This window comes from Rhopilema esculentum, chromosome 7 (genome assembly GCF_057945365.1).
Source record: "Rhopilema esculentum isolate cy_ngs chromosome 7, ASM5794536v1, whole genome shotgun sequence".
Lineage (NCBI taxonomy): Eukaryota > Metazoa > Cnidaria > Scyphozoa > Rhizostomeae > Rhizostomatidae > Rhopilema > Rhopilema esculentum.
Window position 1 is genome coordinate 3,892,261 of NC_142821.1, and position 24,880 is coordinate 3,917,140.

Genomic DNA, 24,880 nt, shown 5'->3' on the forward strand with positions numbered 1-24,880 from the left:
GCATGACAGCAGCAACAACGAGCAGATGGCATGGCCTAATTGGTTTCTATTGGTTGCTATTGTAAAAAGGTATTTATTTCCACACACATAAACTGTGACATCTGCATTCCTATAGAGATATCTGTAGAAGTAACGGGAAGTTTTTGCTTGAAGTTGCATACTTGGAAATCATGACGTTTTTTGCGACAGTTAAGCATCACTTTTTGGAAGTTCCTTCCGATGGTCGAATCTGCACAAAGACTTTTCTTGACGCGTGTAGTTCAATCGTACCGTTTTTTGGTAAGTTAAGAAGACGGGTATACGTTGCTTCTAGTTACCACACCCACATGTTTTATTGCACTTCGAGAATATTTTGAATTATTTTTTTGCTGAATTTTGTTGCTAGGTATTGGCAAAATATCAAAGAAAGATCGGGCTTCCAAATACCAACTACCCTACATTCCTGCAATGCAGGTTTGAAGTTTGGATGCTATTCTGGATAATTAGCAACAAAGGTGTAAAAGACATATAGGCTGGGCGCGGGAACCCCGCTAGTCAGACAAAATTATGGCATTTCAGATTCCATGATGGCAGTTTTTTATCTCAAAAAGCAATAATTTGGGCAAAACCCATATTTACTCAAGCACCGGCGGAGCGTTGAGAAACGTAGGGGGTCTAAAAATAGTGGGGGTGCTAAAACGGTATAAAAAGAGGCTTTACTGGTAGTTTATTACTTAGAATTTTAATTTTTTGCAAAAAGTGGGAGGGCCAAAGCCCCCCCCCCAGCCCCCTGCTCCGCAGTGCCTGTTACTACCGTCAAAGAGAGTAGGCGGATCTTTGCTGTTTTTATTCAGCAATGCATTCTCACCAGTGGCGTAGCCAGGGTTGGAGGGGCAGAGAGGAGTCCAGCAGCAGGCAGTCTGGGAACCCCTGGAAAAATATTTGACTTTTCTATATAAATCCTAAAACGAAAAGGGAAATTGGAAAACATTCTGTTGAGATAGAGACAAGGGTCCCCTAATTTAAGAAATTTTTGTGACCAGGCCCTTTAGATTAGCTTAAAATACATTTCAGAAAATTTTTTACAGTCATTTGCTCGCAGTCATTATAAATGTTTTAATTTTGTCTGAAAAATCAACGATCATTGCTTTTTCTTATCCTATTTGTTTTATTGCCTCTTTCCTAACCCTAGCCAATTAGTCTCCATCAGTGACACCTGCAATCAAGGTGGGATTATAAGAGACAATGTGCCAAAAAATGGTGAAACACAAGCAAAAAGAGAAAATGCTTTATTTTGCAAGGGCAGTGGAATCGCTCATTCTACCCTCCATGGTGAAGGCATCCTTGATCTCCTTGGATTTCAGGCAAATGATTATAGACAAAACATAAGACTCCTCAGACAAACAAAGCCACCATCAATTAGAGATGTGGTATAAAGTAATCGAAAGAAAATTTTAAGATATTGCTTCTGTTCAGTTGGTACTCAGTGTAGTTTACAATCCTTTATTGCAAATTTATGTTTTTTGCAAGGGATTTTTTGCAAAAAAAATGCCTCACAAGATATTCCCTTCATAAGTTTCTTTTTTCATATTCATGCAAGAAAACATGTTAAGGAAATTACGAATCATATATTTTGAGAAAATAGAAGGAAACAGACCCAAGAGATGTAGAACAATACTAAAAGAAAATAAATTTTTTCAAGATAAGAAGTTCTATGAAAGGAAAGGAAACTCTCATGTTAAAAGAAAACCTGTTTTTCAATTGAAATTAAAATTCAAGATACATTAGGCTTTGGGGGCCATTGATGCCTTATCATTTTGGTAGGATAACTGAAAAAAAGACTTATTTTAATATTACTAAAATCAATATGATATCTCTTTACAGGATCAGAATAAACCCAATGATAGTTCGTAGCAAAATAGAGCTTTAATGACTTACTGTTGTTGTTGTCACAGCTTTTTTGCCACATTTGATGTTGCTGAGAAACAAAGCTACATATTAAATCAACATCTAAAATGCTTTTTGCAGTATAGCATGCTTTTGCAGTATAGCAGTTGAAGTACATAAACCTTACATACAAAGGCCATTTGCTGCATTTGCCTAACAAGCCCCAAGATGTATCTCTCATTGGCTCACAAAAAATTATGCCTAAAGTTTGCAATAAGCCCAGCTCTTTGATATTTCAGGAAAAATCCTGTTTCAGGAAAATACATGTTGAGCACAAGCAATACCTTTTGAATTAAGATTTGAATTAAAGTCTAGTCATGGGAATCAACTGAATTTTATTGCATAGATTAGTAGTTGGTAAATTAACCAAATATTTTGACTTATTAAAATAGGGTTTTGACTTCAAGCAAGACAAATTATTTCTCTCAGGTTAGAGAGGAACTGTTTGCATTTGTGCTACTTTATGCCTTTGGGTAAAAATAAAAATGAAGATCTTTGTTGACAGTTGCTTTGAATTTTTTTAAAGAAATGTGCAAAACTCTTAAAAGAGAACAGATTATGGCATCTTTGTGTGCTGAAAATACTTGTTTGTGCCTTTCAAGAACCTGTATTCAAATTAAGTTATACTTTGCTATAATTTTTGTGGGTTGGCTTCTTTGATTTAAAAATTCCATTTTGATTTATCATGAAAATTGAGAGCCTCCCCGTAAAAGGATTGAAAAATCTTGAGATAATATCATGGAATCCATTATCACACAATTACAGCCTAAAGATTGTGCTCTTTCATGTATTAATGTGTATATTCTGACTAGTTAAATCTGATAGGATTTGAACAAATGAAAACTAGACCCTCTTTAGGATTTTTAACTCAGAAATATTTATTACTTTGAGAAGTTTTGTATTGAATAGGATGAAGTTTGCTGCTTTGTGTTATATTTGATAGGATTAAAGCATGCATATTACAAGATTACATTATCTGTAATAATGTTTTACCTGTTGTTTTCTTCTGCTAAAATAAATTGAATGGTCGACATTGTATATGTAGAGTGTAAATACATGCAAGTTCCTTGAAGATGTATTGACTAGAAGACTTGTAAAATCATTAATCATGAATGGTCATAGCCGTCTAGTGTTCTGTTTGCCATGGCTCAATAATTTGATTAGGAACTATATAAAAACTAAATTATCTTCAAAATTCTTTGACTTTATTGTATTTCCGATGGTTACAATGTAGATGTATTGTCACTGGTATTAACTTAAGAATTTGCATTCCAAAAATTTCTCCAAACACATGATTTCCACAGTTAATGTAAAATGCTTGAATCACAAGCACTTTTCTTTTTACGGTGACTGAATAACTTTTTCTGTGGCTGAAAAACTTTTCTTTGAAAAGAAAATAAAAGATTATTCTTGAAAATGAATACATTTGATATTTTAATCACTCTTCAACTCATCAGACATAGTTTTTTCAAAAACAGCTAAAGTTTTATTTAAATCAAAACAAATATATATCTGTTGATATAAGTAAGTTAAGTACTGAGGACATACAATTTTAGAGAAAAACAGAATCTGGGTTATTGCCAGTAATATGCAATCATACCTATCTAAGCTTTTTGCGTTGCACCTCAATTAATTTACTTTGGTTTAACAAGACAAAATTTCAAAAAATTAATTCAATCTTAAGGCAGCTGCTGCTTAGAAAAATTATTGGTGTCAATAATTATAGAACCTACATACCAACAGAATCTGGGGGGGGGGGAGTCACAGCTTTAGCTCGACTAACTTCTTTTATATTTCAGGTAACAGACTTTAAAACCCCTTTCTAAAAGGAAACGAGATTGACTCCCAAGTTGACTTCGCTTATAAATGTTATGCAACACATTATGACTTTTTCTATCATTCATGCAATTTCTGTAGATTTCTGGTAGTGAATTCTAATCTAGTATAAATACTTACTCAGCTGCAAAAGCCTACCTACATACAGCTTGTGTAAAGTTATAGAACTACTTCAAGTAGCTGACCACACCATAATTAAGTAGCAAGAAGAACAATCCATTAATGATTTTTGATATCAAGATTGATATCTCATTTAAGACAATTCATGATACAAGAGGTCGACCGATTACACTTTTGATAAGTCGTACGTTCATTCATGCATTTTATCTTGTTTTCGTGCCCCCGAAACCTCCATAATTTCAGCCACTGTCTGTGCCATTCAAATCTTTGATCCCATTTTCCAAAAGCTCCCTTCCCATTTTAAAGGGTTTTGCAAACAATTCTTGGTCTGCATGATATTTCGCTTAAAGATATTGACTGAGATATCTGATCCGGGAAACCTGTTTGGGGAAACATAGTCTTTTCAAATCTATGGATTTCCTTAACAAAAAGCAATGCAGGGTTTCAGGGATTTAGAATTCTAACAAGGGGAAGGTCATGCACCCAACATACCATCTAAAGCTCTGCCTTTACGGTATTGAGCACTTTATAACAGACCGGTAAACAGCAATTTTTCATGCGCCTCTTTATGATATATATAGAATTTGAGAAAGTCGAGCTTAAACAGTTGGCAGAACCACTTTTAGAATCAAATATGGGTGCAGTCATTTAAACAATGAAGATTAATTCGTGTAGAAGGAAGAGAAACATGCTGAAATTTTTAGTAGATTAAGCAATATGAAAACTACAAACATACAAAATATATCGATGATATGTCATAATACTAGAAGTGATGGATTTCATGGAAATTATCCTTTGCTAACAAAAGAGAGAATTATTTGGATCTACACATGTTCAATGACGCATTATCTATCATTAACGATTACCGAAGAGGCGATGGCTCCTCGAGGTCATAGGAATACAGTAAAATCCATTCATTTTTATTTAGTTCGATCCGCAAATGCTAATGTCACCGAACTAGTCATTCCGGTCGCCTCTACGCTTCAATTTTTAAACAGAACAGAGATCACCACACAGTGTTTTATGTTCTTTGGGAAGTTTTTTTCTCGTCTTTACGTGAAGGCAATTCCTATCTTAACTGCTTTTATAATACCCCAGTTAGTGTGTCTAGTAATACATCCTTATGCTAATCTTGGTCCTGTTTTCTTTGTAGATATTCTTGGTGCTACAGCGTTTGCGCCAGCCAAGTCAGACATTAATGGAAACATCAGCGTAAGTGCCTATTTTGTGTCTCTAACCTTGGTTTTAAGCTGAGATATTTCCTCAAGAATCAAGCGTTTAATCACCGGTCAGTTGCCTTCTAAAACAAATAATTTCTGCCTTGCGTCACATCCAATAAATCCCAATTTTGTATGTAGGCTTTTTCGACAACTTTAGGTAATTTCCGGGGGCGTACCTTGACGATTTGGTGTGGGGGGGGGGGTGTAAACTGGTGAATTTACCGACCAAAATTCAACTCTTGCTAGTCAATGTATAACTTATTTTACAGTTATACATTGTGAATTTTAACTGTTTTATCAATATGACCTATGAGTCTTGGGCAGCCCCAGTGCCCTGATTTATGAACGACTAACCGGCCACTTAAAAGTAATTTAAAGTACTTTCTATCATTAAGCAACTATCAAATGAAAGAGCCCTGTCCATATCAAATATTTGCCTTCCTTGTCTTTAATTTAGACCATGAATCGGCAATGATATCTAGGTTCAAACTATCTAATAAAATATCATTGGAGCAGGCTGCTATCATCAACAAATCAAGTCGATCTTCCTTCATGGTCGACCGGAGATATGTCTTAACTTGCTGAAGCTGCGCTCGTTGCTTGTAACTGACACGGGGATTGTTAATGCCAACTGGTAAGCCTTTAAAAGACTGGGATAAACCTTTCCTTTCTCCTTCACCCATTGTGCTGCCTCAAGCAAAATTTTCGCATAGCTTTCTGCCAGCCTTTTTCCAATCATTTCAATATCTGCAATCAATACATTAAGATCTTTGAGGTCGTCAGTAAAAGTGTCATACAGTTTTCGAAAATCACTTTTAGTACCTTTAGATAGCTGGCTTGGAGCAAAGCAGTTATTGGTTGGATAATAGTCAAAAAGTAATCAAGGACAACAGCAATTTCTCTGCGATAATAGTCACTCAAAGTTTGAATGCTGCCAGTTTCATTGCAGTCATCGATTCATTTTGGAGGCCTTCGTAAACGATGCTTTTTTAAAAGTTCATTAACTCTCAAATTTCTGAATGGCAGCTGATATTATGTCACGAGTGCCAGTTTAATCATTGCGCATTTGAATTATAGCATCTCTTGTTTCGCATATGGCACTAAGACTTGCAATGACATCCTGTTGTACTTCTTGAACTTCAAGTGATATGCTTTTTATCTTCTAAATTACATTCTTCATGAATAATATGCTCAAGTAAAATTCAAGGGAATGAATTTCCTTAAGCAGATTAGCAGCTGTCATACGAGCCTCGCGATCACATTCTCTTGAGCATTCGATGTTTTTTAACGTGTCAATCAAAATCTCATAGCCAACCCAAACAGCTCTTATTGATTCAGCTCTACCGATCCATCTTGTCTTTGATAAGTTTTTCATTGCAAGCTCTTCCTTGAGTTCTTCAATTCTATCTTTCAATCTACCAAATCGTTCAGTGCTCCTTGTAAAAAATTGAATAGCTGCTGCAGAGTGGCGAAGAATTGATCAATCATCATTGAAGCTCGGCATGCATGCTCAACACACAGGTTAGTCCTGTGACCGAGACAGGTGATTTACGGGATTGATAGCCCTGATCGTTCTCTCAGCTTGGCTTGTGCTCCGTTGTATGCTCCAGACATTGAAGCAGTGGTATCATAACATTGAAAGCGGATGCTTGAAAGAGGCAGTCGGAGTTCTTGCAGCTTTCTATTATTTTTTGCGCAAATGCGTCACCAATCTTTTTAGTTATTTCTGAAATCTTTATCAGTCGTTCTTTGATTTCAAAATTTTCATCAACATACCTGATAATCAAGAAGATTTGGTCCACTTGACTAGAGTCAGGGGTTGTATCCGCTTGTGACAAATGCTGTGCAGATTCAAGTAGATTTTCATTTTCACTTTCAACTGAATTGAGGTCAACTTCACTGCATTCTGTTAAGTTATCATCTCCAGCAGATTCTCCTTTCTGATCATAAATTTTGACTTTTTCTGAGGTGACTGAATTTCCATCGGCACATGATCATCAGACCCTCCTTCATTCGTAATATCTCGTTTTTTATGACATACCGCATGCTTTTTAAGGCTAATAGACGCAAACGGAATTGCAGGCACTTGTAAAACGGAATTGCAGGCACTTCAAGAAAAGTAATATGATACTTTTCTTGAAAGCACTATCTCCCGATGCATTTCGATGGTCATTTTAATTCCCATTTGTTAGATTATACAATTGACCTATTGTTACGTACCCAAACAGCAACGTTAAAGTCCATTTGTTAGACTATACAATCGACCTATTGTTACGTATCCAATCAGCAACGTTAATGTCCATTTGTTAGACAATACAATTGACCTATTGTTACGCATCCAATCAGCAACGTTAGAGTAATTCTCTAAGTTGTTTCAATCATAAACAAACTTTCTCTATCGCAGAGTCTATTGTTTACAAAGTGTGGCAAAGAATGGAAATTATTACACTCTTGAAATAAAAAAAGTGCCATTAGAGCTCTATTAGGGCCCTGGTTACAATATTCAAGAAAAAACCTCCAACTATTTCAATTTTGAAGAAAGGCAATCACTTCAATAAAGCTACATTTCCAATTTCCATCAGGCTAATACAGCAGGGTCCATCATTTCCTTGTATGCTTGCATTAGTTTAAACTTGATTTTGTACTTTATTCTCGACTGAATCAAAGTGTATATTGACCTCATCTTTAGAAATTAACAAAGAAGTACGAAACTGACAGAGAGCGTTTTGCTGTGCTTCAAGCGTTCGTCGAAATTGAAAAAGCTGAAGGGACAACAAAGGCTAAAAATTCAGCGACAGATGCTCTTCTTTGGCTTAAAAGGTGCGTTCCTATTTGCATATAAATTTAATCATCGTAAGATTGAGACTTTAATGGCCTTTTTCTGTTTGACAACTGCGAGACAGCTGTGTTGCAGGCATAGGAGTCTGGATCGAGCGTAGAGATAGTGACGTGGGGGTCAAATGTAGTATTGACATAACAGTCAATCTCCCTCAAATCGAAGAAAAGCTCCCTAATTTGACATGAATCGAATGCTATTAAGTCGAATATATATTGCTTGTCTCTACTGAATCTGCTCGCGCGAAGCTTTCTTTATCCTCTGTTGGTTGTATGTATTCAGTTGAGTAAACGTAGAACAGAAAAGAAATTAGGCTAAAGAATTGAATAAGGAATCGTTGCTTTTTAAACTTTGAAATTACTTATTACAGTGTTTTTTCTTCAGGCTTTATAGCTATTCTCCAGCTTCCAATTTGACTGTAAGGATGAATTTGATTTCCGGCATGACCAAAAATGCAAAATCATTTAAATGCCAACATCGATTTCGACTCCCATTTTCTATGACGAAACCAAAGTTTTGCATCGCATTGTAGCACTTGGATTTCAGTCGACCAAAACTAACAGTGATAATGCTAAACATTTAATTGAACTTTACTTTTTTGTTTTAACAATCACATGCTTTTCAAATCACTGTTTTCAATTTCATTTGAATGAGTTTCAGTCCTTATATTGCAAATTTTAAATATATCAGCGAACGTCGAACCAAAAGCTACGAAATCGTCGTCCATATTGTTTGAGAATCTAATTTAAGTGAAAGTGCCACATTCTTTGTTTAAGTGACTCCAGTGATAGTTGATCTCGTTTTCACCTCACAGATCTCTCGAGTTCATCGGTGTATTCCTCGCTGACGTTCTAACTGGCCAGCCGGACTTGTCGAAGTGCGCCAAGAAGGCTTATGAAGCGTCCCTGAAAAAATATCATGGCTGGATGGTTCAAGGGATTTTTTCTGTATGTATTTAGTTTTATTTCAATTGTATTAATATCCACTTGAAAATGGCTTGAATGATTCCACGCACACCTAATTCATTCACAGCTCAGATCTTCCTAGAGGGAGAGACCAGTTCAAGACCTTGGGCCGAAGAAATTGTTGCTGGCAACTTTGATTTTAGTTTGTCAAAAACGATGCAGAATGGTACTGTTCGAACAGCAGTCGTAGGAATTTATTTGTCGATTTTATTTATGCGGATGTATCTCTGAGTGTTACCAAATTTTTAATTTGCATTGTTCTGCACGACTATTGTGTTTATTTTGACTAAGAAGTTTTGATTGTTCCTTTGCCTGCACCATTGATTTGGTAGGGAAGGTATTTGTATTTGTTGCTACCTAGCAACGGAATGCAGTTTATAGGACACTAAGAAGCTGTGCCTATCGAGCAGTGTCTTTGTCCTTCCTTTCAATGTGACCACACCTCATGACACCTGGAATTGCGGAGAGCTGGTGACTCCCTTTACTTTTAGTGGAAGTTTTGTCATTTCAAGGACTCGAACCCCCGACCCTTGGATCTGTGGTCCGCTGTCCAAACTAATGAACCATCCTCCCAGCTTAGGCCAGGTTGTATTCACCTCTTGATAGCAAAGATTGAAATTCAGTAGTTTTTTACTAAGAATTTTTTAAATTTACGTCAAGTAGAACTCCATTGTTTTAAACTAATCGAAATATCATGTTTTCATGTCAACTTATGTTAACCTTATAATAATTAAACGAAATTCTTAGTAGAAATTATTACTCCGAACTTATCATGGTACTCGCGACTGGGTGGGTATTTGGTGGGTATGTGTAACATGAACCGGCACAAACTACTCCCTTAGAAACTACTAGCAGTTGCTAACCTCTAAGAGCCTGAGTGTGCTCGTGTTTTGCCGACATCGCTGAAGCGTGATATCAACACGATCATGCCACGAGCAAAGCTTCCGCATTGGAAAGGAAAATATGTACAAAAACTTCCGCGGCATCACAATCAATGAAATGCACAGGCAAAGGAAGTACACAATTGGAAACTGAATACCATGATAAACAAGTAATTCCGCTCCTTCGTCGAGCGCAAGAGAAAATTATTAAGTGTCGTTGCCTAAGCATGTGTTTAATATTCAAGTACAAAGGAAGTTGCTGTTGTAGATGCATGATGCCGTATGCGAAATTACAGCAATCGCATTTTAAAAACCTACTTGGACATGGCTCTGAAAAAAGCAAACATTTTTAAACATGTTACTAAAGCCTGTCGTCTGACACTCTTCAGAGTACAAAACGTCAGAACATAGATCGAAAACTCTACGCTAGAATGTATAGGGGTAGTTGTGGATTGGTGGATAGTAAAAAACAGCATGTCCCTTCTAGCATTAGAAACAAAAAATTCTCCAAAAAAGAACAGCCTCCTCGGTCTTGCCGATCAAAAATGACAACCAAAACAATACGACATGTTTCGGATTATTGGCAAAGCCTGATCGTCGTTCCATCTAGCAGTTTTGGAATCTATCTACATAAACATGAAAAAGTCACTTTTGTATAGACAAAAGGAGTTCGTTTTCACCTCATTGGTAACATTTCCAATAGGCAAGCGGCACTGATTGGCACATGTTTTTACTACTTAGATAGATAAACAATCATGTGGAATATACTGTATCTTATTTTGAACATAAAGTGTTATATTTTTGTTTTAGAAAATTTTTTGATATTTTTTAAATGAATTTTGAATCATTTTTGTTTTAGCTTGCCATGAAAGCGGTACCTTACAGAGAAAACTTCATTGCTGCGTTGGCAAATGGGGCTTCTGAGGAGGAGGTTTTGAAGGATATGCAAGTGCATGTTCAATTGATGGGTAAGAATATTGAAGTTATCAACGACTTCTATGCAAAAATGGGAGAAGACAAGCATGATAAGGTCTAAATAATGTATATTTGACATTTTTAAATATGAATGTTAAATGAATTAGAATTTTTTCATTTTGGTATAATTTTTTAATCGTATTACTAGTTATGCTTACGTGTCAATCTTGATGAGCTGCCTTGCGAACATACAGTGACAATGAAGGATTCTTATTGAGTGTTTATGCATATTCAAGTTTTAACAGTAAATCACAGTTAATCATAGGCTCTGTTGATGCTGCCCTCTCCGAAATTTTACAATGCCAAAAAATGGCCAGTATCTGCAATTAACTATTCGGAAAGATCCATTTGTTTGATAATTTTGCTGATTAAGTTTCTGGCTTATTTATTAGTTGTTTAACTTTTTCAAATATTTATGAAATTGAAAACTTTAGGTATGAGGGAAAAACAAGCTTCCTTGATAATTATTTGCGACCCTGAAATTTACGAGTGTTTGTTTAGGCCAATTATCACAAAACAATGTTATTACAGAGTCACTTTTTTTCTACATTTGCTGTGCGAATTATTATTATTTTCTATATTATTTCTCTCATAAACCTTCTTTGTGTTGAATATTCATGATTCAACTAAGGTTATGTCTTGTAATCGTGTGCGATTTAAGTACATACTCAAAATGTGTTTTTTAATCGTATCTGACGCAAAATATGTCCAGCTAAAAGTTGTTGTTATCAGATTGTTACATAATTTCTTCAAGCGCTGTGAAAGGCATGAAAGGCGATCTAGAGTATTACTGACTCAATAAATCTTATTTATTACTGAGTGTTGTAATTTTATCCAAAGTTTTATTTTGGGTATGAAAATACAATAAATCGTATGATAACGGCGTAGCGGAGAATTTTAGTCTGTAACGGAGTTTAATTCAATTGTAGAAAGTTTTCTTGATGAAAACAAATAATTTGATAAATTGAATCTTATCATAAAATGGCAGACTACCTTGTGATTGACATATTTTGTGTCCCGTCTTCAGCAGATCATTAAACATAATAATCAAGATTGCTAATTATTCTCAGTAGTCTTTGGTGTATGCAACTAGTAATCCTTTGATTATAAGTTTTGCAGTAAAGTTATGCTGTTTCATGTTTTATCTATTCCAACCGGATGAATTTGATAGCAGAAGGCAGTAATTATATAGAGAAACGTATTAACAAAACAGAATGGATGATTCCCGAAGAAAGAAAAATGTCCCCAAAATTTTTGTGCTTGAAACCTGCCCTCCTTCGTGACGGCTAGAGTCTGCACGCAGGCTATATATAAACTTTTAATATAAAAAAATTTCTTTCACTACATAGTTTCTAACCATATTTCTAAGACTAATTCATGGAGACCTGGACTATGTTTCCAGAAAACTAATCTCAAATGTCCCTTGATTGAAATGCAAACAGAAACATTTAACACAAGAAATGCAATTCACACAACACGCGATGTTCGATTGACAACACGTGGCACGTGGTCAACTCTTGTCTGGAATCTAATCACGACATAAACATAGGCTAGCATGCAGGTAATTCAGGTGAAGGTAGGTGTGTTAGCGATCCAAGGAGCGTTTTCAGAGCATAAAACATGCCTGATAAAAGCATGTAAACAGATTGGAGATGATACAAAGACATCTAATGATCGTCAATTGAATGTAGAGGTAGTTGAGGTTAGGACCGCCAGTGATATGGATGGCCTAAATGGCCTAATCATACCTGGCGGTGAAAGCACTGTTATTAGCAGATCATTCGAAAAGAATGGATTTGGAGATGCTGTTAGAGGATGGATAAAAGAACAAAGAAGCCCAGTCGTCTGGGGTACATGTGCAGGCATGATTATGCTTTCAAACAATATAGAAAACAGCAAAATCGGTGGACAGACCCTAGTAAGTTAACATACTCCTCTTTTGAAGTTATGTAACACAGTATGGTCATGATGCTTTTGTTTCTACAAGCTATTTTCTATTTAACATGTACCCAAACGTTTGACCTGCTTCAGTTCAGATGCATATATGATTATCAGACAACAACGTTTATTTTATGCATACTCTCCAATATGGAAAAGAATTGAAGGAAGAGTCAATGAAGCTGACCATTGGTTCCCTTATGTATTTAAGAACCTTTAGTGTCAATAAGTGTATTAAAGCATGTTCCATTATGCAACCTCCACTAGTGGTCAATTTATTCATTCAACTTTGATACTGTATGAATCCTTTCAAGGTCTAAATGTTATGAGTGAAGTTAATCAATGTGAGTAAAGTTAGCTTAATTAAGTTAAACACAAAGCAAAGTCTGCTAGTTAGCTAAAGGCCACTGTACTGACTTTCCTCGATATTCCCTGTTGCTATGCTAGGGGCATATAGCTGGCTAATTTTTTCCCGATTGTTTATAGGAGATATAATCCATTTTGAAAACATTTTTTAAAGATGGCTTTTTGAGTTGCATTAAGAAGCTTTCACACATAACTGTGACATCAATTTGATTTACCATAGATCCTCTATTTAGTACTATATTTTTCTGATGGTTCCATACATCTTTTTGGACACAGTAACATGACTACATGCTTTACAATGTAGCAGCTGCCTGAAACATATTTTTAAATTTTCAAAGCAAGTTTTGATACAGATGTCTTCTAAAATTGGACATTTTTGGAGTCAGTCTCCAGTAGCAATTCCCCCCAGTTCTCAGCAGAATCGATGTTGTATTTCATCTAATTTCGATGAGAAAATGTTGGGGGAGGGGTAATATTTTGACACCATACTATTTGTGATGTAATCCTATGATTTTCAAACTGCCAATTATCAAACAAAAGTTAGTCATAGTTGTTCCCTTTGGATAAAATTGGCATTCCCTGTTGGTATAAGGGCGTTTTCTGGTAGTTAAAAGGGCGTGGCTTAATTTTTTTTTGGTTTGTCCCCCCCCCCCCCTCCCAGGCCTTGGTGGCTGGCGCAGCCATTGTCAGTCTCCTGACTGAATACCTTTCCTGTGTTATTCTAGCCAGTGCTTTTTCCTTACTGATATTTCATATAATGTTTATAAATGAAGATTTTGTTGTTATATCAAGACTGTGCTTTGATGTGTATAACAAGATAATTCATGTTGCAACTCAGAGTTTCATCTTAATGCAATCAGCAAATACCTCTTATAATGTGAGTATGAATTTTATTCATGAATAAATGTATACAAATAAAATTGATTTCTTCTTTACAGCTTGGGGGATTAGACATTGAAGTTTGCAGGAACTTCTTTGGAAGACAAATCAATAGCTTTGAGGCAGCTGTTGCTATGAAAAGTCAGAATCTTTCCATGATTGGGAATGAGTCGGATGCAGAACCATATCATGGTGTTTTTATAAGAGCGCCAGCTGTGATATCAACCAAAAATACTGGCGTAGAAGTACTTGGAACCGTCACTCATGAGAAGAGTGGCCAACAGGAAGTTATTGTAGCAGTGAAGCAAAACAACATAATGGCAACAGCTTTTCACCCAGAGTTGACTGATGATTTAAGATGGCATAGATATTTTCTGGAACTTGTAATTAAAAATATATTGTCTAAAGGACTTGTCTAGTCAACAAAATGTACTCTGTGTCCAATATAGATTACTTTGTCGTATATGGTTTGTATTTCAATTCTTAGTATAGCAAGTGCAAAATGTAAACTTTTAGTTATTTATTTGTTTCTTAACTTTTAGAATGCATACATTAAGTTATATGTAAACTTCAAATGGGTTTTCTATGATGTTGAATACATTTTGGCCTAATGCATTCATGGATTGTTTTATTTTAAGATCCTTGCCCTTCAATTTTAAATTCTTTTTCTACTTGTTTTTACTTTGCATTGAATCTGGGAAGGAGCATGAATTTTTCTATAAATAGGATTATCTGCATTTCTCTTTGAAATTTTTTCATCATGTCAGAAACAAGGTGCTGAATAGAGTTCTGCCTCAGGCTACTTTTGCCAACCTGTTTGAATGCCATAGCCTTATTTTCGGTGAGGTTAAGATAATTTTAATTTTTTAAAGTTAGTCACAACATATTTCAGTCACTTTTTACAAAAAAGCAACATTTCAAAGATAGCATTTTACAGGAAAATTATTTTTTAAGAATTCTCGTAATATCTTGGAGGGATGGGAAATCAAATGAATTTGTTAGAGGTGAAACTCAATGACAATATGGCAAAGTTGAAAGCCTTCTGGACATTGTAATAACACGGAATCTTCAATGATTTGGATAGGAAACAAGAAGCCATCTGTAATTCCATTTTGCACAAGCAAGTAGAAGGAAGCAGGAAAGTGGGAAAACCCCAGAGAATGTGGAGCGATAATATCAGTCAATGGACTGGTTGCAGAATTGAGAACTGAAGACTGGATGAGATGGGTGCACCAACGGCTATGGTCATGATAATGATGGTAAAGATTTTATGGAAAACTGGAGTTATCCATTAAAAGTGCTATGCTGTCCTTGCAATCAGAAATTCTTTTTGGAGAGAGTTTGAAGCTATTTTTTCAATTTGGAATTGTTTATTGAGGGTTTTATCTCTTCTCTGTCATTATGTTTTTAATTTTTTTATTAGCCGGAAAAGATTTTCAATTAGAAAAACGCCTCCTTCAAAAAGGTTGATAGAGAAATTTCTATTTAAATTACATTTTTCTAGTGAAGAAAGAACCCCCTTCCGACCAGTTATTAAAAATGTTCAGACTACGGCAAAAACCTCTCCACTTTAAACTCAACTTTTGCCCAGCTTAAGAAAAGTTTGATTACTTTTTGAAAGATTGTGGCCTTAATTTTTCATCCAACACATTTAATGCAATTCCTGATGTTAGACGATGAATTTTGATTGAATCAAAACTTGGTAATTTCAATCATAGTCAAAATTCCAAGATTAAAGCCACACTTCGATAAGCTCATAATTTCAACTGTCATTTCGAAGGTAACCTTCCTTTATTCCTTGCCAATCATCCCCATCAATTTAGACAACATTTTGCATAGTCATCACTTTGGAATCTGTTCAAATTCTGTAATAAACCCTAAAAAGTCAAGTTTTGCAATTATAAATCCTTACTTGTTGATCGAATAAAACAAAGGGAATTCAGCCAGGTTCGTCAAGATTATGTACATAAATACTGCACGAGTCAATCAAATTATTGGATACTTTTGCCCTTCTTTCTGACAACATAGCAGCTAGCGAGTTCTAGATACTTTCTATGATTGAAGCATTAACTTTAATGAAAAACCTGTTAATTTCAACCTCATTTTGCATGATGATAGCCTGTTTTCCAAATGAAAGCTTAAGTTGTTTTGACCCTCCTTTTTGACCAAATCAAAAGTATATAATTTTAACCACTTTTGGCAAAACTTACATCCCTACATGAACTTTGCAACTTTTGCAAGGATGTACTCTTACTTTTTGCCACTTAGAAATATAGGTATTTTCATACATATCATAGCTTCAAAATCTGACCAAGTTAACCCAACCTGATTTCTGAATTTTTATGACAGGCTATAGTCTTACCTTTTGACTGTTAGAAAAAAATGTCCCCTATGTTTATCAATACTATTCAATGACGTAGCTGTAGATTTCGGCTAGGGCGGGCAAACTCGAGCAAGAACCATACCTGAGGGGGACAGGCTTTCAACAAAAAAATGAATAAATAACAAACATATATATTTGGACTAAATCACGCTTACAAAGCAACTTCGAGTCAAAAACAGAAGAATGAATCAATTACAAAATGTCAAAAAAGCAAACTGCAAGTTTTTCGAAGCCACTCAGTTGAAAATTCCTTAAAAGATCTAGCTCGTGATTTTTTGTCGTAAAAAGGTGAGTCAAGGCACCCTAATGAAAAGGTGTGCTAAACCAATAAATTTAATTCCAGGCTGGTTCTTCTTAGTTTTTTCAAAAATCTGAGGCTGAATTGTTCTTAATTTGTTCTTAGATTAATAGGGTGTAAGCAGTGCCGTTGTCAGCTTTCTCGCTCTATGGAGGTGTTCAGGACTCATTTGCAAACAAAGTGAGTGAGACAACTTTCATTTGCTGAAAAGTTTGAATATTCACTAAAAAAGCACCTAAACATGGCTAAAAGTCCTCGTTTTTTAGATTAAATTTTGTTAAAAAATGCATTTTCCAGTAGCTCAGCCTCAGCTTCTTCTTAGTTTGTTCTTAACTTTTGGCCAATTTTAAGGCTCGTGTTCTTATAAAATTGTTCTTATAGAAAAAGAGTGCACGTCGCCTTCTTGGGGCATCAATGTACGTCATAGATTAAAAAGGCATCCACCCCTTGCCAAAGCATAATCACTCGTCTTTAGGATTCTGTATATCATAATCAAAGCTGGAGCACGAGCAGCGACTTCATTATTCTCCAGCAAAAACTTATTTCCAATGCCTGCTTGCACTTGCATTGGCTCCACATGCCACCTCTCTCTATTCTGTGACGATACAGCTGCACACATCACCTTTGAATATTTCAAGATATGGAATATTTTGAAATTAAAAAGGTTTAATTTTGCTTACTTTTCAAAAAAGGAAGTGTCCCCTCTTGCGAAAGCAATAATCTAGCGGAATTTTAATTATGGTTGATACTATCGCTTTAAATTGTAACTAACTAATTGGTACGTTACTTGGGCAATTTTTTCCTCACCTCTTGATCATTTGAAAACTTTTTAATTTCTTCAAAAGGCTTCCTATTTTCTACATCTTTTTCCAAGATTAGGGCAAGGTTTCCAAAGTAGCCTAACTTTTCAACCACATTGAAATTCCTTACTTTCTGCTCATCTTTTTAGGTTATACTCTTGCTTTTCAACCAATTAAAACCTTTGTATTATTTTCAGCTTTCTGCAAGGTTATAGCCTATTTTTTCAACCAAGTTAAAACTTTGTATTTTTGGTTCATTTTCTCCTGGTTATAGCCCTACATTTCAACCCAATAAAACCTTGTATTTTTTGCAACGTTTTGCCAGGTTATAGCTTTACTTTTTAACCAAGTGAAGTCTTCATATTTTCTGGTAATTTTTTCAAAGGTTATGGCCTTACTTTTCTACCAAATAAAAACTCGGTATTTTCTGCTCAACTTTTCAAGGTTATAGCCTTGCTCTCTAATCAGGCTAGAACATTGAATTTCTTGCGATGCTTCTCAAGGTTATAGCCTTACTTTTCAACCGAATTGAATCATTGTACTTTCTGCTCATTTTCCCAAGGTTATAGCATTGCTTTTCTACTAAAACAAAACTTTGTATTTTCTGCTCATTTTTAGAAGGTTATAGCCTAATTTATCTGCAAAACAATTTCGAATTTTTTGCTCATTTTTAAAGATTATAGCCTTACTTCATTACAAAATTAAAACGTTTTAGTTTCTGCTAGATTTTTGAAGGTTATAGCGTTACTTTTTTATGAAATAAAAGCTTTTTAATTTCTGCTCATTTTTTGAAGGTTATAGCCTTACTTTTTTATAAAATAAAAGCTTTTAATTTTTTGCTCATTTTTTGAAGCTTATAGCCATTCCTTTTTTATGAAATGAAAGCTTTTTATTTTCTGCTCATTTTTTAAGGTTATAGCCTTTCTTTTTTATGAAAAACAAGCTTTTTATTTTCTGCTCATTTTTTGAAGGTTATAGCCTTACTTTTTTATAAAATAAAAGCTTTTAATTTTTTGCTCATTTTTTGAAGGTTATAGCCATACTTTTTTATGAAATAAAAGCTTTTTATTTTCTGCTCATTTCTTGAAGGTTATGGCGTTACTTTTTTATCAAATAAAAGCTTTTTATTTTCTGCTCATTTTTTAAGGTTATAGCCTTTCTTTTTTATGAAAAAAAAGCTTTTTATTTTCTGCTCATTTTTTGAAGGTTATAGCCTTACTTTTTTATAAAATAAAAGCTTTTAATTTTTTGCTCATTTTTTGAAGGTTATAGCCATTCCTTTTTTATGAAATGAAAGCTTTTTATTTTCTGCTCATTTTTTAAGGTTATAGCCTTTCTTTTTTTATGAAAAAAAAGCTTTTTATTTTCTGCTCATTTTTTGAAGGTTATAGCCTTACTTTTTTATAAAATAAAAGCTTTTTATTTTTTGCTCATTTTTTAAGGTTATAGCCTTACTTTTTTATGAAATGAAAGCTTTTAATTTTTTGCTCATTTTTTGAAGGTTATAGCCTTTCTTTTTTATAAAATAAAAGCTTTTAATTTTTTGCTCATTTTTTGAAGGTTATAGCCTTTCTTTTTTATAAAATAAAAGCTTTTTATTTTTTGCTCATTTTTTAAGGTTATAGCCTTACTTTTTTATGAAATGAAAGCTTTTAATTTTTTGCTCATTTTTTGGAGGTTATAGCCTTTCTTTTTTATAAAATGAAAGCTTTTTATTTTTTGCTCATTTTTTGAAGGTTATAGCAATATTTTTTTATGAAATAAAAGCTTTTGATTTTTTGCTCATTTTTTGAAGGTTATAGCCTTTCTTTTTTATAAAATAAAAGCTTTTAATTTTTTGCTCATTTTTTGAAGGTTATAGCCTTACTTTTTTATGGAAAAAAAGCTTTTAATTTTTTGCTCATTTTTTGAAGGTTATAGCCTTACTTTTTTATGAAATAAAAGCTTTTTATTTTCTGCTCATTTTTTAAGGTTATAGCCTTACTTTTTTATGAAATAAAAGCTTTTTATTTTCTGCTCATTTTTTTAAGGTTATAGCCTTTCTTTTTTATAAAATAAAAGCTTTTAATTTTTTGCTCATTTTTTGAAGGTTATAGCCTTTCTTTTTTATAAAATAAAAGCTTTTTATTTTTTGCTCATTTTTTAAGGTTATAGCCTTACTTTTTTATGAAATGAAAGCTTTTAATTTTTTGCTCATTTTTTGGAGGTTATAGCCTTTCTTTTTTATAAAATGAAAGCTTTTTATTTTTTGCTCATTTTTTGAAGGTTATAGCAATATTTTTTTATGAAATAAAAGCTTTTGATTTTTTGCTCATTTTTTGAAGGTTATAGCCTTTCTTTTTTATAAAATAAAAGCTTTTAATTTTTTGCTCATTTTTTGAAGGTTATAGCCTTTCTTTTTTATAAAATAAAAGCTTTTTATTTTTTGCTCATTTTTTAAGGTTATAGCCTTACTTCTTTATGAAATGAAAGCTTTTAATTTTTTGCTCATTTTTTGAAGGTTATAGCCTTTCTTTTTTATAAAATAAAAGCTTTTAATTTTTTGCTCATTTTTTGAAGGTTATAGCCTTACTTTTTTATGAAATGAAAGCTTTTTATTTTTTGCTCATTTTTTGAAGGTTAAAGCCTTTCTTTTTTATAAAATAAAAGCTTTTAATTTTTTGCTCATTTTTTGAAGGTTATAGCCTTTCTTTTTTATAAAATAAAAGCTTTTTATTTTTTGCTCATTTTTTAAGGTTATAGCCTTACTTCTTTATGAAATGAAAGCTTTTAATTTTTTGCTCATTTTTTGAAGGTTATAGCCTTTCTTTTTTATAAAATAAAAGCTTTTAATTTTTTGCTCATTTTTTGAAGGTTATAGCCTTACTTTTTTATGAAATGAAAGCTTTTTATTTTTTGCTCATTTTTTGAAGGTTAAAGCCTTTCTTTTTTATAAAATAAAAGCTTTTAATTTTTTGCTCATTTTTTGAAGGTTATAGCCTTACTTTTTTATGAAAAAAAAGCTTTTAATTTTTTGCTCATTTTTTGAAGGTTATAGCCTTACTTTTTTATGAAATAAAAGCTTTTTATTTTCTGCTCATTTTTTAAGGTTATAGCCTTACTTTTTTATGAAATAAAAGCTTTTTATTTTCTGCTCATTTTTTTAAGGTTATAGCCATACTTTTTTATGAAATAAAAGCTTTTTATTTTTTGCTCATTTTTTAAGGTTATAGCCTTACTTTTTTATGAAAAAAAAGCTTTTTAATTTCTGCTCATTTTTTGAAGGTTATAGCCTTACTTTTTTATAAAATAAAAGCTTTTAATTTTTTGCTCATTTTTTGAAGGTTATAGCCTTACTTTTTTATGAAATAAAAGCTTTTTATTTTCTGCTCATTTCTTGAAGGTTATGGCGTTACTTTTTTATCAAATAAAAGCTTTTTATTTTCTGCTCATTTTTTAAGGTTATAGCCTTTCTTTTTTATGGAAAAAAAAGTTTTTTATTTTCTGCTCATTTTTTGAAGGTTATAGCCTTACTTTTTTATAAAATAAAAGCTTTTAATTTTTTGCTCATTTTTTGAAGGTTATAGCCATTCCTTTTTTATGAAATGAAAGCTTTTTTTTTTCTGCTCATTTTTTAAGGTTATAGCCTTTCTTTTTTTATGAAAAAAAAGCTTTTTATTTTCTGCTCATTTTTTGAAGGTTATAGCCTTACTTTTTTATAAAATAAAAGCTTTTAATTTTTTGCTCATTTTTTGAAGCTTATAGCCATACTTTTTTATGAAATAAAAGCTTTTTATTTTCTGCTCATTTTTTGAAGGTTAAAGCCTTTCTTTTTTATGAAAAAAAAGCTTTTTATTTTCTGCTAATTTTTTGAAGGTTATAGCGTTACTTTTTCATGAAATAAAAGCTTTTAATTTTCTGCTCGTTTTTTGAAGGTTATAGCCTTACTTTTTTATGAAATAAAAGCTTTTTATTTTCTGCTAATTTTTTGAAGGTTATAGCCTTACTTTTTTATGAAATAAAAGCTTTTTATTTTCTGCTCATTTTTTGAAGGTTATAGCCTTACTGTTTTATGAAATAAAAGCTTTTTATTTTCTGCTAATTTTTTGAAGGTTATAGCCTTACTTTTTTATGAAATGAAAGCTTTTAATTTTTTGCTCATTTTTTGAAGGTTATAGCCTTTCTTTTTTATAAAATAAAAGCTTTTTATTTTTTGCTCATTTTTTGAAGGTTATAGCCTTACTTTTTTATGAAATAAAAGCTTTTCATTTTCTGCTCATTTTTTGAAGGTTATAGCCTTACTTTTTTATGAAATAAAAGCTTTTTATTTTCTGCTAATTTTTTGAAGGTTATAGCCTTACTTTTTTATGAAATAAAAGCTTTTTATTTTCTGCTCATTTTTTGAAGGTTATAGCCTTACTGTTTTATGAAATAAAAGCTTTTTATTTTCTGCTCATTTTTTTAAGGTTATAGCCATACTTTTTTATGAAATAAAAGCTTTTCATTTTCTGCTCATTTTTTGAAGGTTATAGCCTTACTTTTTTATAAAATAAAAGCTTTTTATTTTTTGCTCATTTTTTGAAGGTTATAGCCATACTTTTTTATGAAATAAAAGCTTTTTAATTTCTGCTCATTTTTTGAAGGTTATAGCCTTTCTTTTTTATAAAATAAAAGCTTTTTAATTTTTGCTCATTTTTTGAAGGTTATAGCCATACTTTTTTATGAAATAAAAGCTTTTTATTTTTTGCTCATTTTTTGAAGGTTATAGCCTTTCTTTTTTATAAAATAAAAGCTTTTAATTTTTTGCTCATTTTTTGAAGGTTATAGCCATACTTTTTTATGAAATAAAAGCTTTTTAATTTCTGCTCATTTTTTGAAGGTTATAGCCTTTCTTTTTTATAAAATAAAAGCTTTTTATTTTTTGCTCATTTTTTGAAGGTTATAGCCATACTTTTTTATGAAATAAAAGCTTTTTAATTTCTGCTCATTTTTTGAAGGTTATAGCCTTTCTTTTTTATAAAAAAAAGCTTTTTATTTTTTGTTCATTTTTTGAAGGTTATAGCCTTTCTTTTTTATAAAAAAAAAGCTTTTTATTTTCTGCTAATTTTTTGAAGGTTATAGCCATACTTTTTTATGAAATGAAAGCTTTTAATTTTTTGCTCATTTTTTGAAGGTTATAGCCTTTCTTTTTTATAAAAAAAAAGCTTTTAATTTTTTGCTCATTTTTTGAAGGTTATAGCCTTTCTTTTTTATAAAATAAAAGCTTTTTATTTTTTGCTCATTTTTTGAAGGTTATAGCCTTACTTTTTTATGAAATAAAAGCTTTTCATTTTCTGCTCATTTTTTGAAGGTTATAGCCTTACTTTTTTATGAAATAAAAGCTTTTTATTTTCTGCTAATTTTTTGAAGGTTATAGCCTTACTTTTTTATGAAATAAAAGCTTTTTATTTTCTGCTCATTTTTTGAAGGTTATAGCCTTACTGTTTTATGAAATAAAAGCTTTTTATTTTCTGCTCATTTTTTTTAAGGTTATAGCCATACTTTTTTATGAAATAAAAGCTTTTCATTTTCTGCTCATTTTTTGAAGGTTATAGCCTTTCTTTTTTATAAAATAAAAGCTTTTTATTTTTTGCTCATTTTTTGAAGGTTATAGCCTTTCTTTTTTATAAAAAAAAAGCTTTTTATTTTCTGCTAATTTTTTGAAGGTTATAGCCTTACTTTTTTATGAAATGAAAGCTTTTAATTTTTTGCTCATTTTTTGAAGGTTATAGCCTTTCTTTTTTATAAAATAAAAGCTTTTTATTTTTTGCTCATTTTTTGAAGGTTATAGCCTTACTTTTTTATGAAATAAAAGCTTTTCATTTTCTGCTCATTTTTTGAAGGTTATAGCCTTACTTTTTTATGAAATAAAAGCTTTTTTTTTCTGCTAATTTTTTGAAGGTTATAGCCTTACTTTTTGATGAAAAAAAGCGTTTAATTTTCTGCTAATTTTTTGAAGGTTATAGCCTTACTTTTTTATGAAAAAAAGCTTTTCATTTTCTGCTCATTTTTTGAAGGTTATAGCCTTACTTTTTTATGAAATAAAAGCTTTTTATTTTCTGCTAATTTTTTGAAGGTTATAGCCTTACTTTTTTATGAAATAAAAGCTTTTTATTTTCTGCTCATTTTTTGAAGGTTATAGCCTTACTGTTTTATGAAATAAAAGCTTTTTATTTTCTGCTCATTTCTTGAAGGTTATGGCCTTACTTTTTTATCAAATAAAAGCTCTTTATTTTCTGCTCATTTTTTGAAGGTTATGGCCTTACTTTTTTATCAAATAAAAGCTCTTTATTTTCTGCTCATTTTTTGAAGGTTATGGCCTTACTTTTTTATCAAATAAAAGCTCTTTTTTTTCCGCCTATTTTTTGAAGGTTATAGCCTGATTTTTTTACCATATTAAAACTTTTATTTTCTGCTCATTTTTTAAGGCTATAGGCTTACTTTTTTATCAAATTGAAGCTTTGTTTTTTCTATTCATTATTTCTGTTCATTGTTTCAAGGTCATATCCTTACTTTTCTTTTAATTTTTTTTGTATCGTCTTGCAATGTTGTAGCCTTACTTCTCAACTAAATTAAAATTCCTTTTTTCCGCAAGACTTTGCATTATTTATTCCTATTTTTCATTGAGCTAAAAATTTTTTTTTTGCTCTTTTTCCAAGGTTATAGTCTTACTTTTTCACAAAATGAACCTCAGTATTTTCTACAACCCTTTGCATTGTTACAGCTTTATGTTTTAACCGAATTAGAACATCGCATCTTCTGCAACTTTTTGCAAGGTTGTAGATCTATTTTTCAACCAAACTAAAACTTCGGATTTTCTTCAATTTTGTCAATGTTGCTGCCTTTCCTTTTCATTTTTTTACCGCAGGTAAATTCTCCCAAACTTGTCCATGGTCATAGCCTTACAGTTTGATGATTTTTAAAAAATAAGTTACCAAGTTAAAGCTAAGTAATTTTAACCATTTTTCCAAGCTTATATTTTTGTTTATTCACCACTTTTTGCAGTATTATAGGGTTTATTTTTAACAAAATCAGCCCAGCGCGATTTCTTCTGCTCTTTTCAAAGCTCTCGTATTAGTTTTCAGAAAACGAATCCTTGATATTTTCTACAGTATTTAACAAGAAATACCTTTTTTGTGATTTGGCCTAACCAATACTTGGTAATTTTAATTACTTTTTGCAATATCATGACCTTACTTTCTGGTGGAATCATTCCTGGTAATTCTTACCATTATTTGTCAGGTAAAAGCTTTTCTTTTTGACAATAAAACGTAGGTATTTTCAATGGTGGCTTGCAAGGTTTTTTCCTGACTTTCTGAACAAACTAAGCTTTGGCAATATCAAGCTACGCTAATATGGAAATCTACATCAACATGGCTGTCGACTTTTACCAAAGTAAAGGTTTCAGAACAGGAAAGGATCTGATAAAATAGCTGAAA

The 24,880-nt window shown here is 32.3% G+C and overlaps 2 protein-coding genes across 2 annotated transcripts; both read left to right on the forward strand.

Annotated features, from left to right (window-relative positions):
* The first annotated feature begins 10 nt into the window (after window positions 1-10).
* LOC135683133 (glycolipid transfer protein) lies at window positions 11-11,762 on the forward strand. The gene is made up of 5 exons (XM_065198305.2): window positions 11-279; window positions 5,036-5,094; window positions 7,792-7,922; window positions 8,753-8,885; window positions 10,644-11,762. Exons 1-5 carry the CDS (start codon window positions 171-173, stop codon window positions 10,818-10,820), a joined length of 609 nt encoding a protein of 202 aa, XP_065054377.1. The 5' UTR covers window positions 11-170; the 3' UTR covers window positions 10,821-11,762.
* Window positions 11,763-12,084: 322 nt separating this feature from the next.
* LOC135683132 (putative pyridoxal 5'-phosphate synthase subunit pdx2) lies at window positions 12,085-14,557 on the forward strand. Its single transcript, XM_065198304.2, has 2 exons — window positions 12,085-12,677; window positions 14,002-14,557. Exons 1-2 carry the CDS (start codon window positions 12,315-12,317, stop codon window positions 14,359-14,361), a joined length of 723 nt encoding a protein of 240 aa, XP_065054376.2. The 5' UTR covers window positions 12,085-12,314; the 3' UTR covers window positions 14,362-14,557.
* The last annotated feature ends 10,323 nt before the right edge of the window (window positions 14,558-24,880 follow it).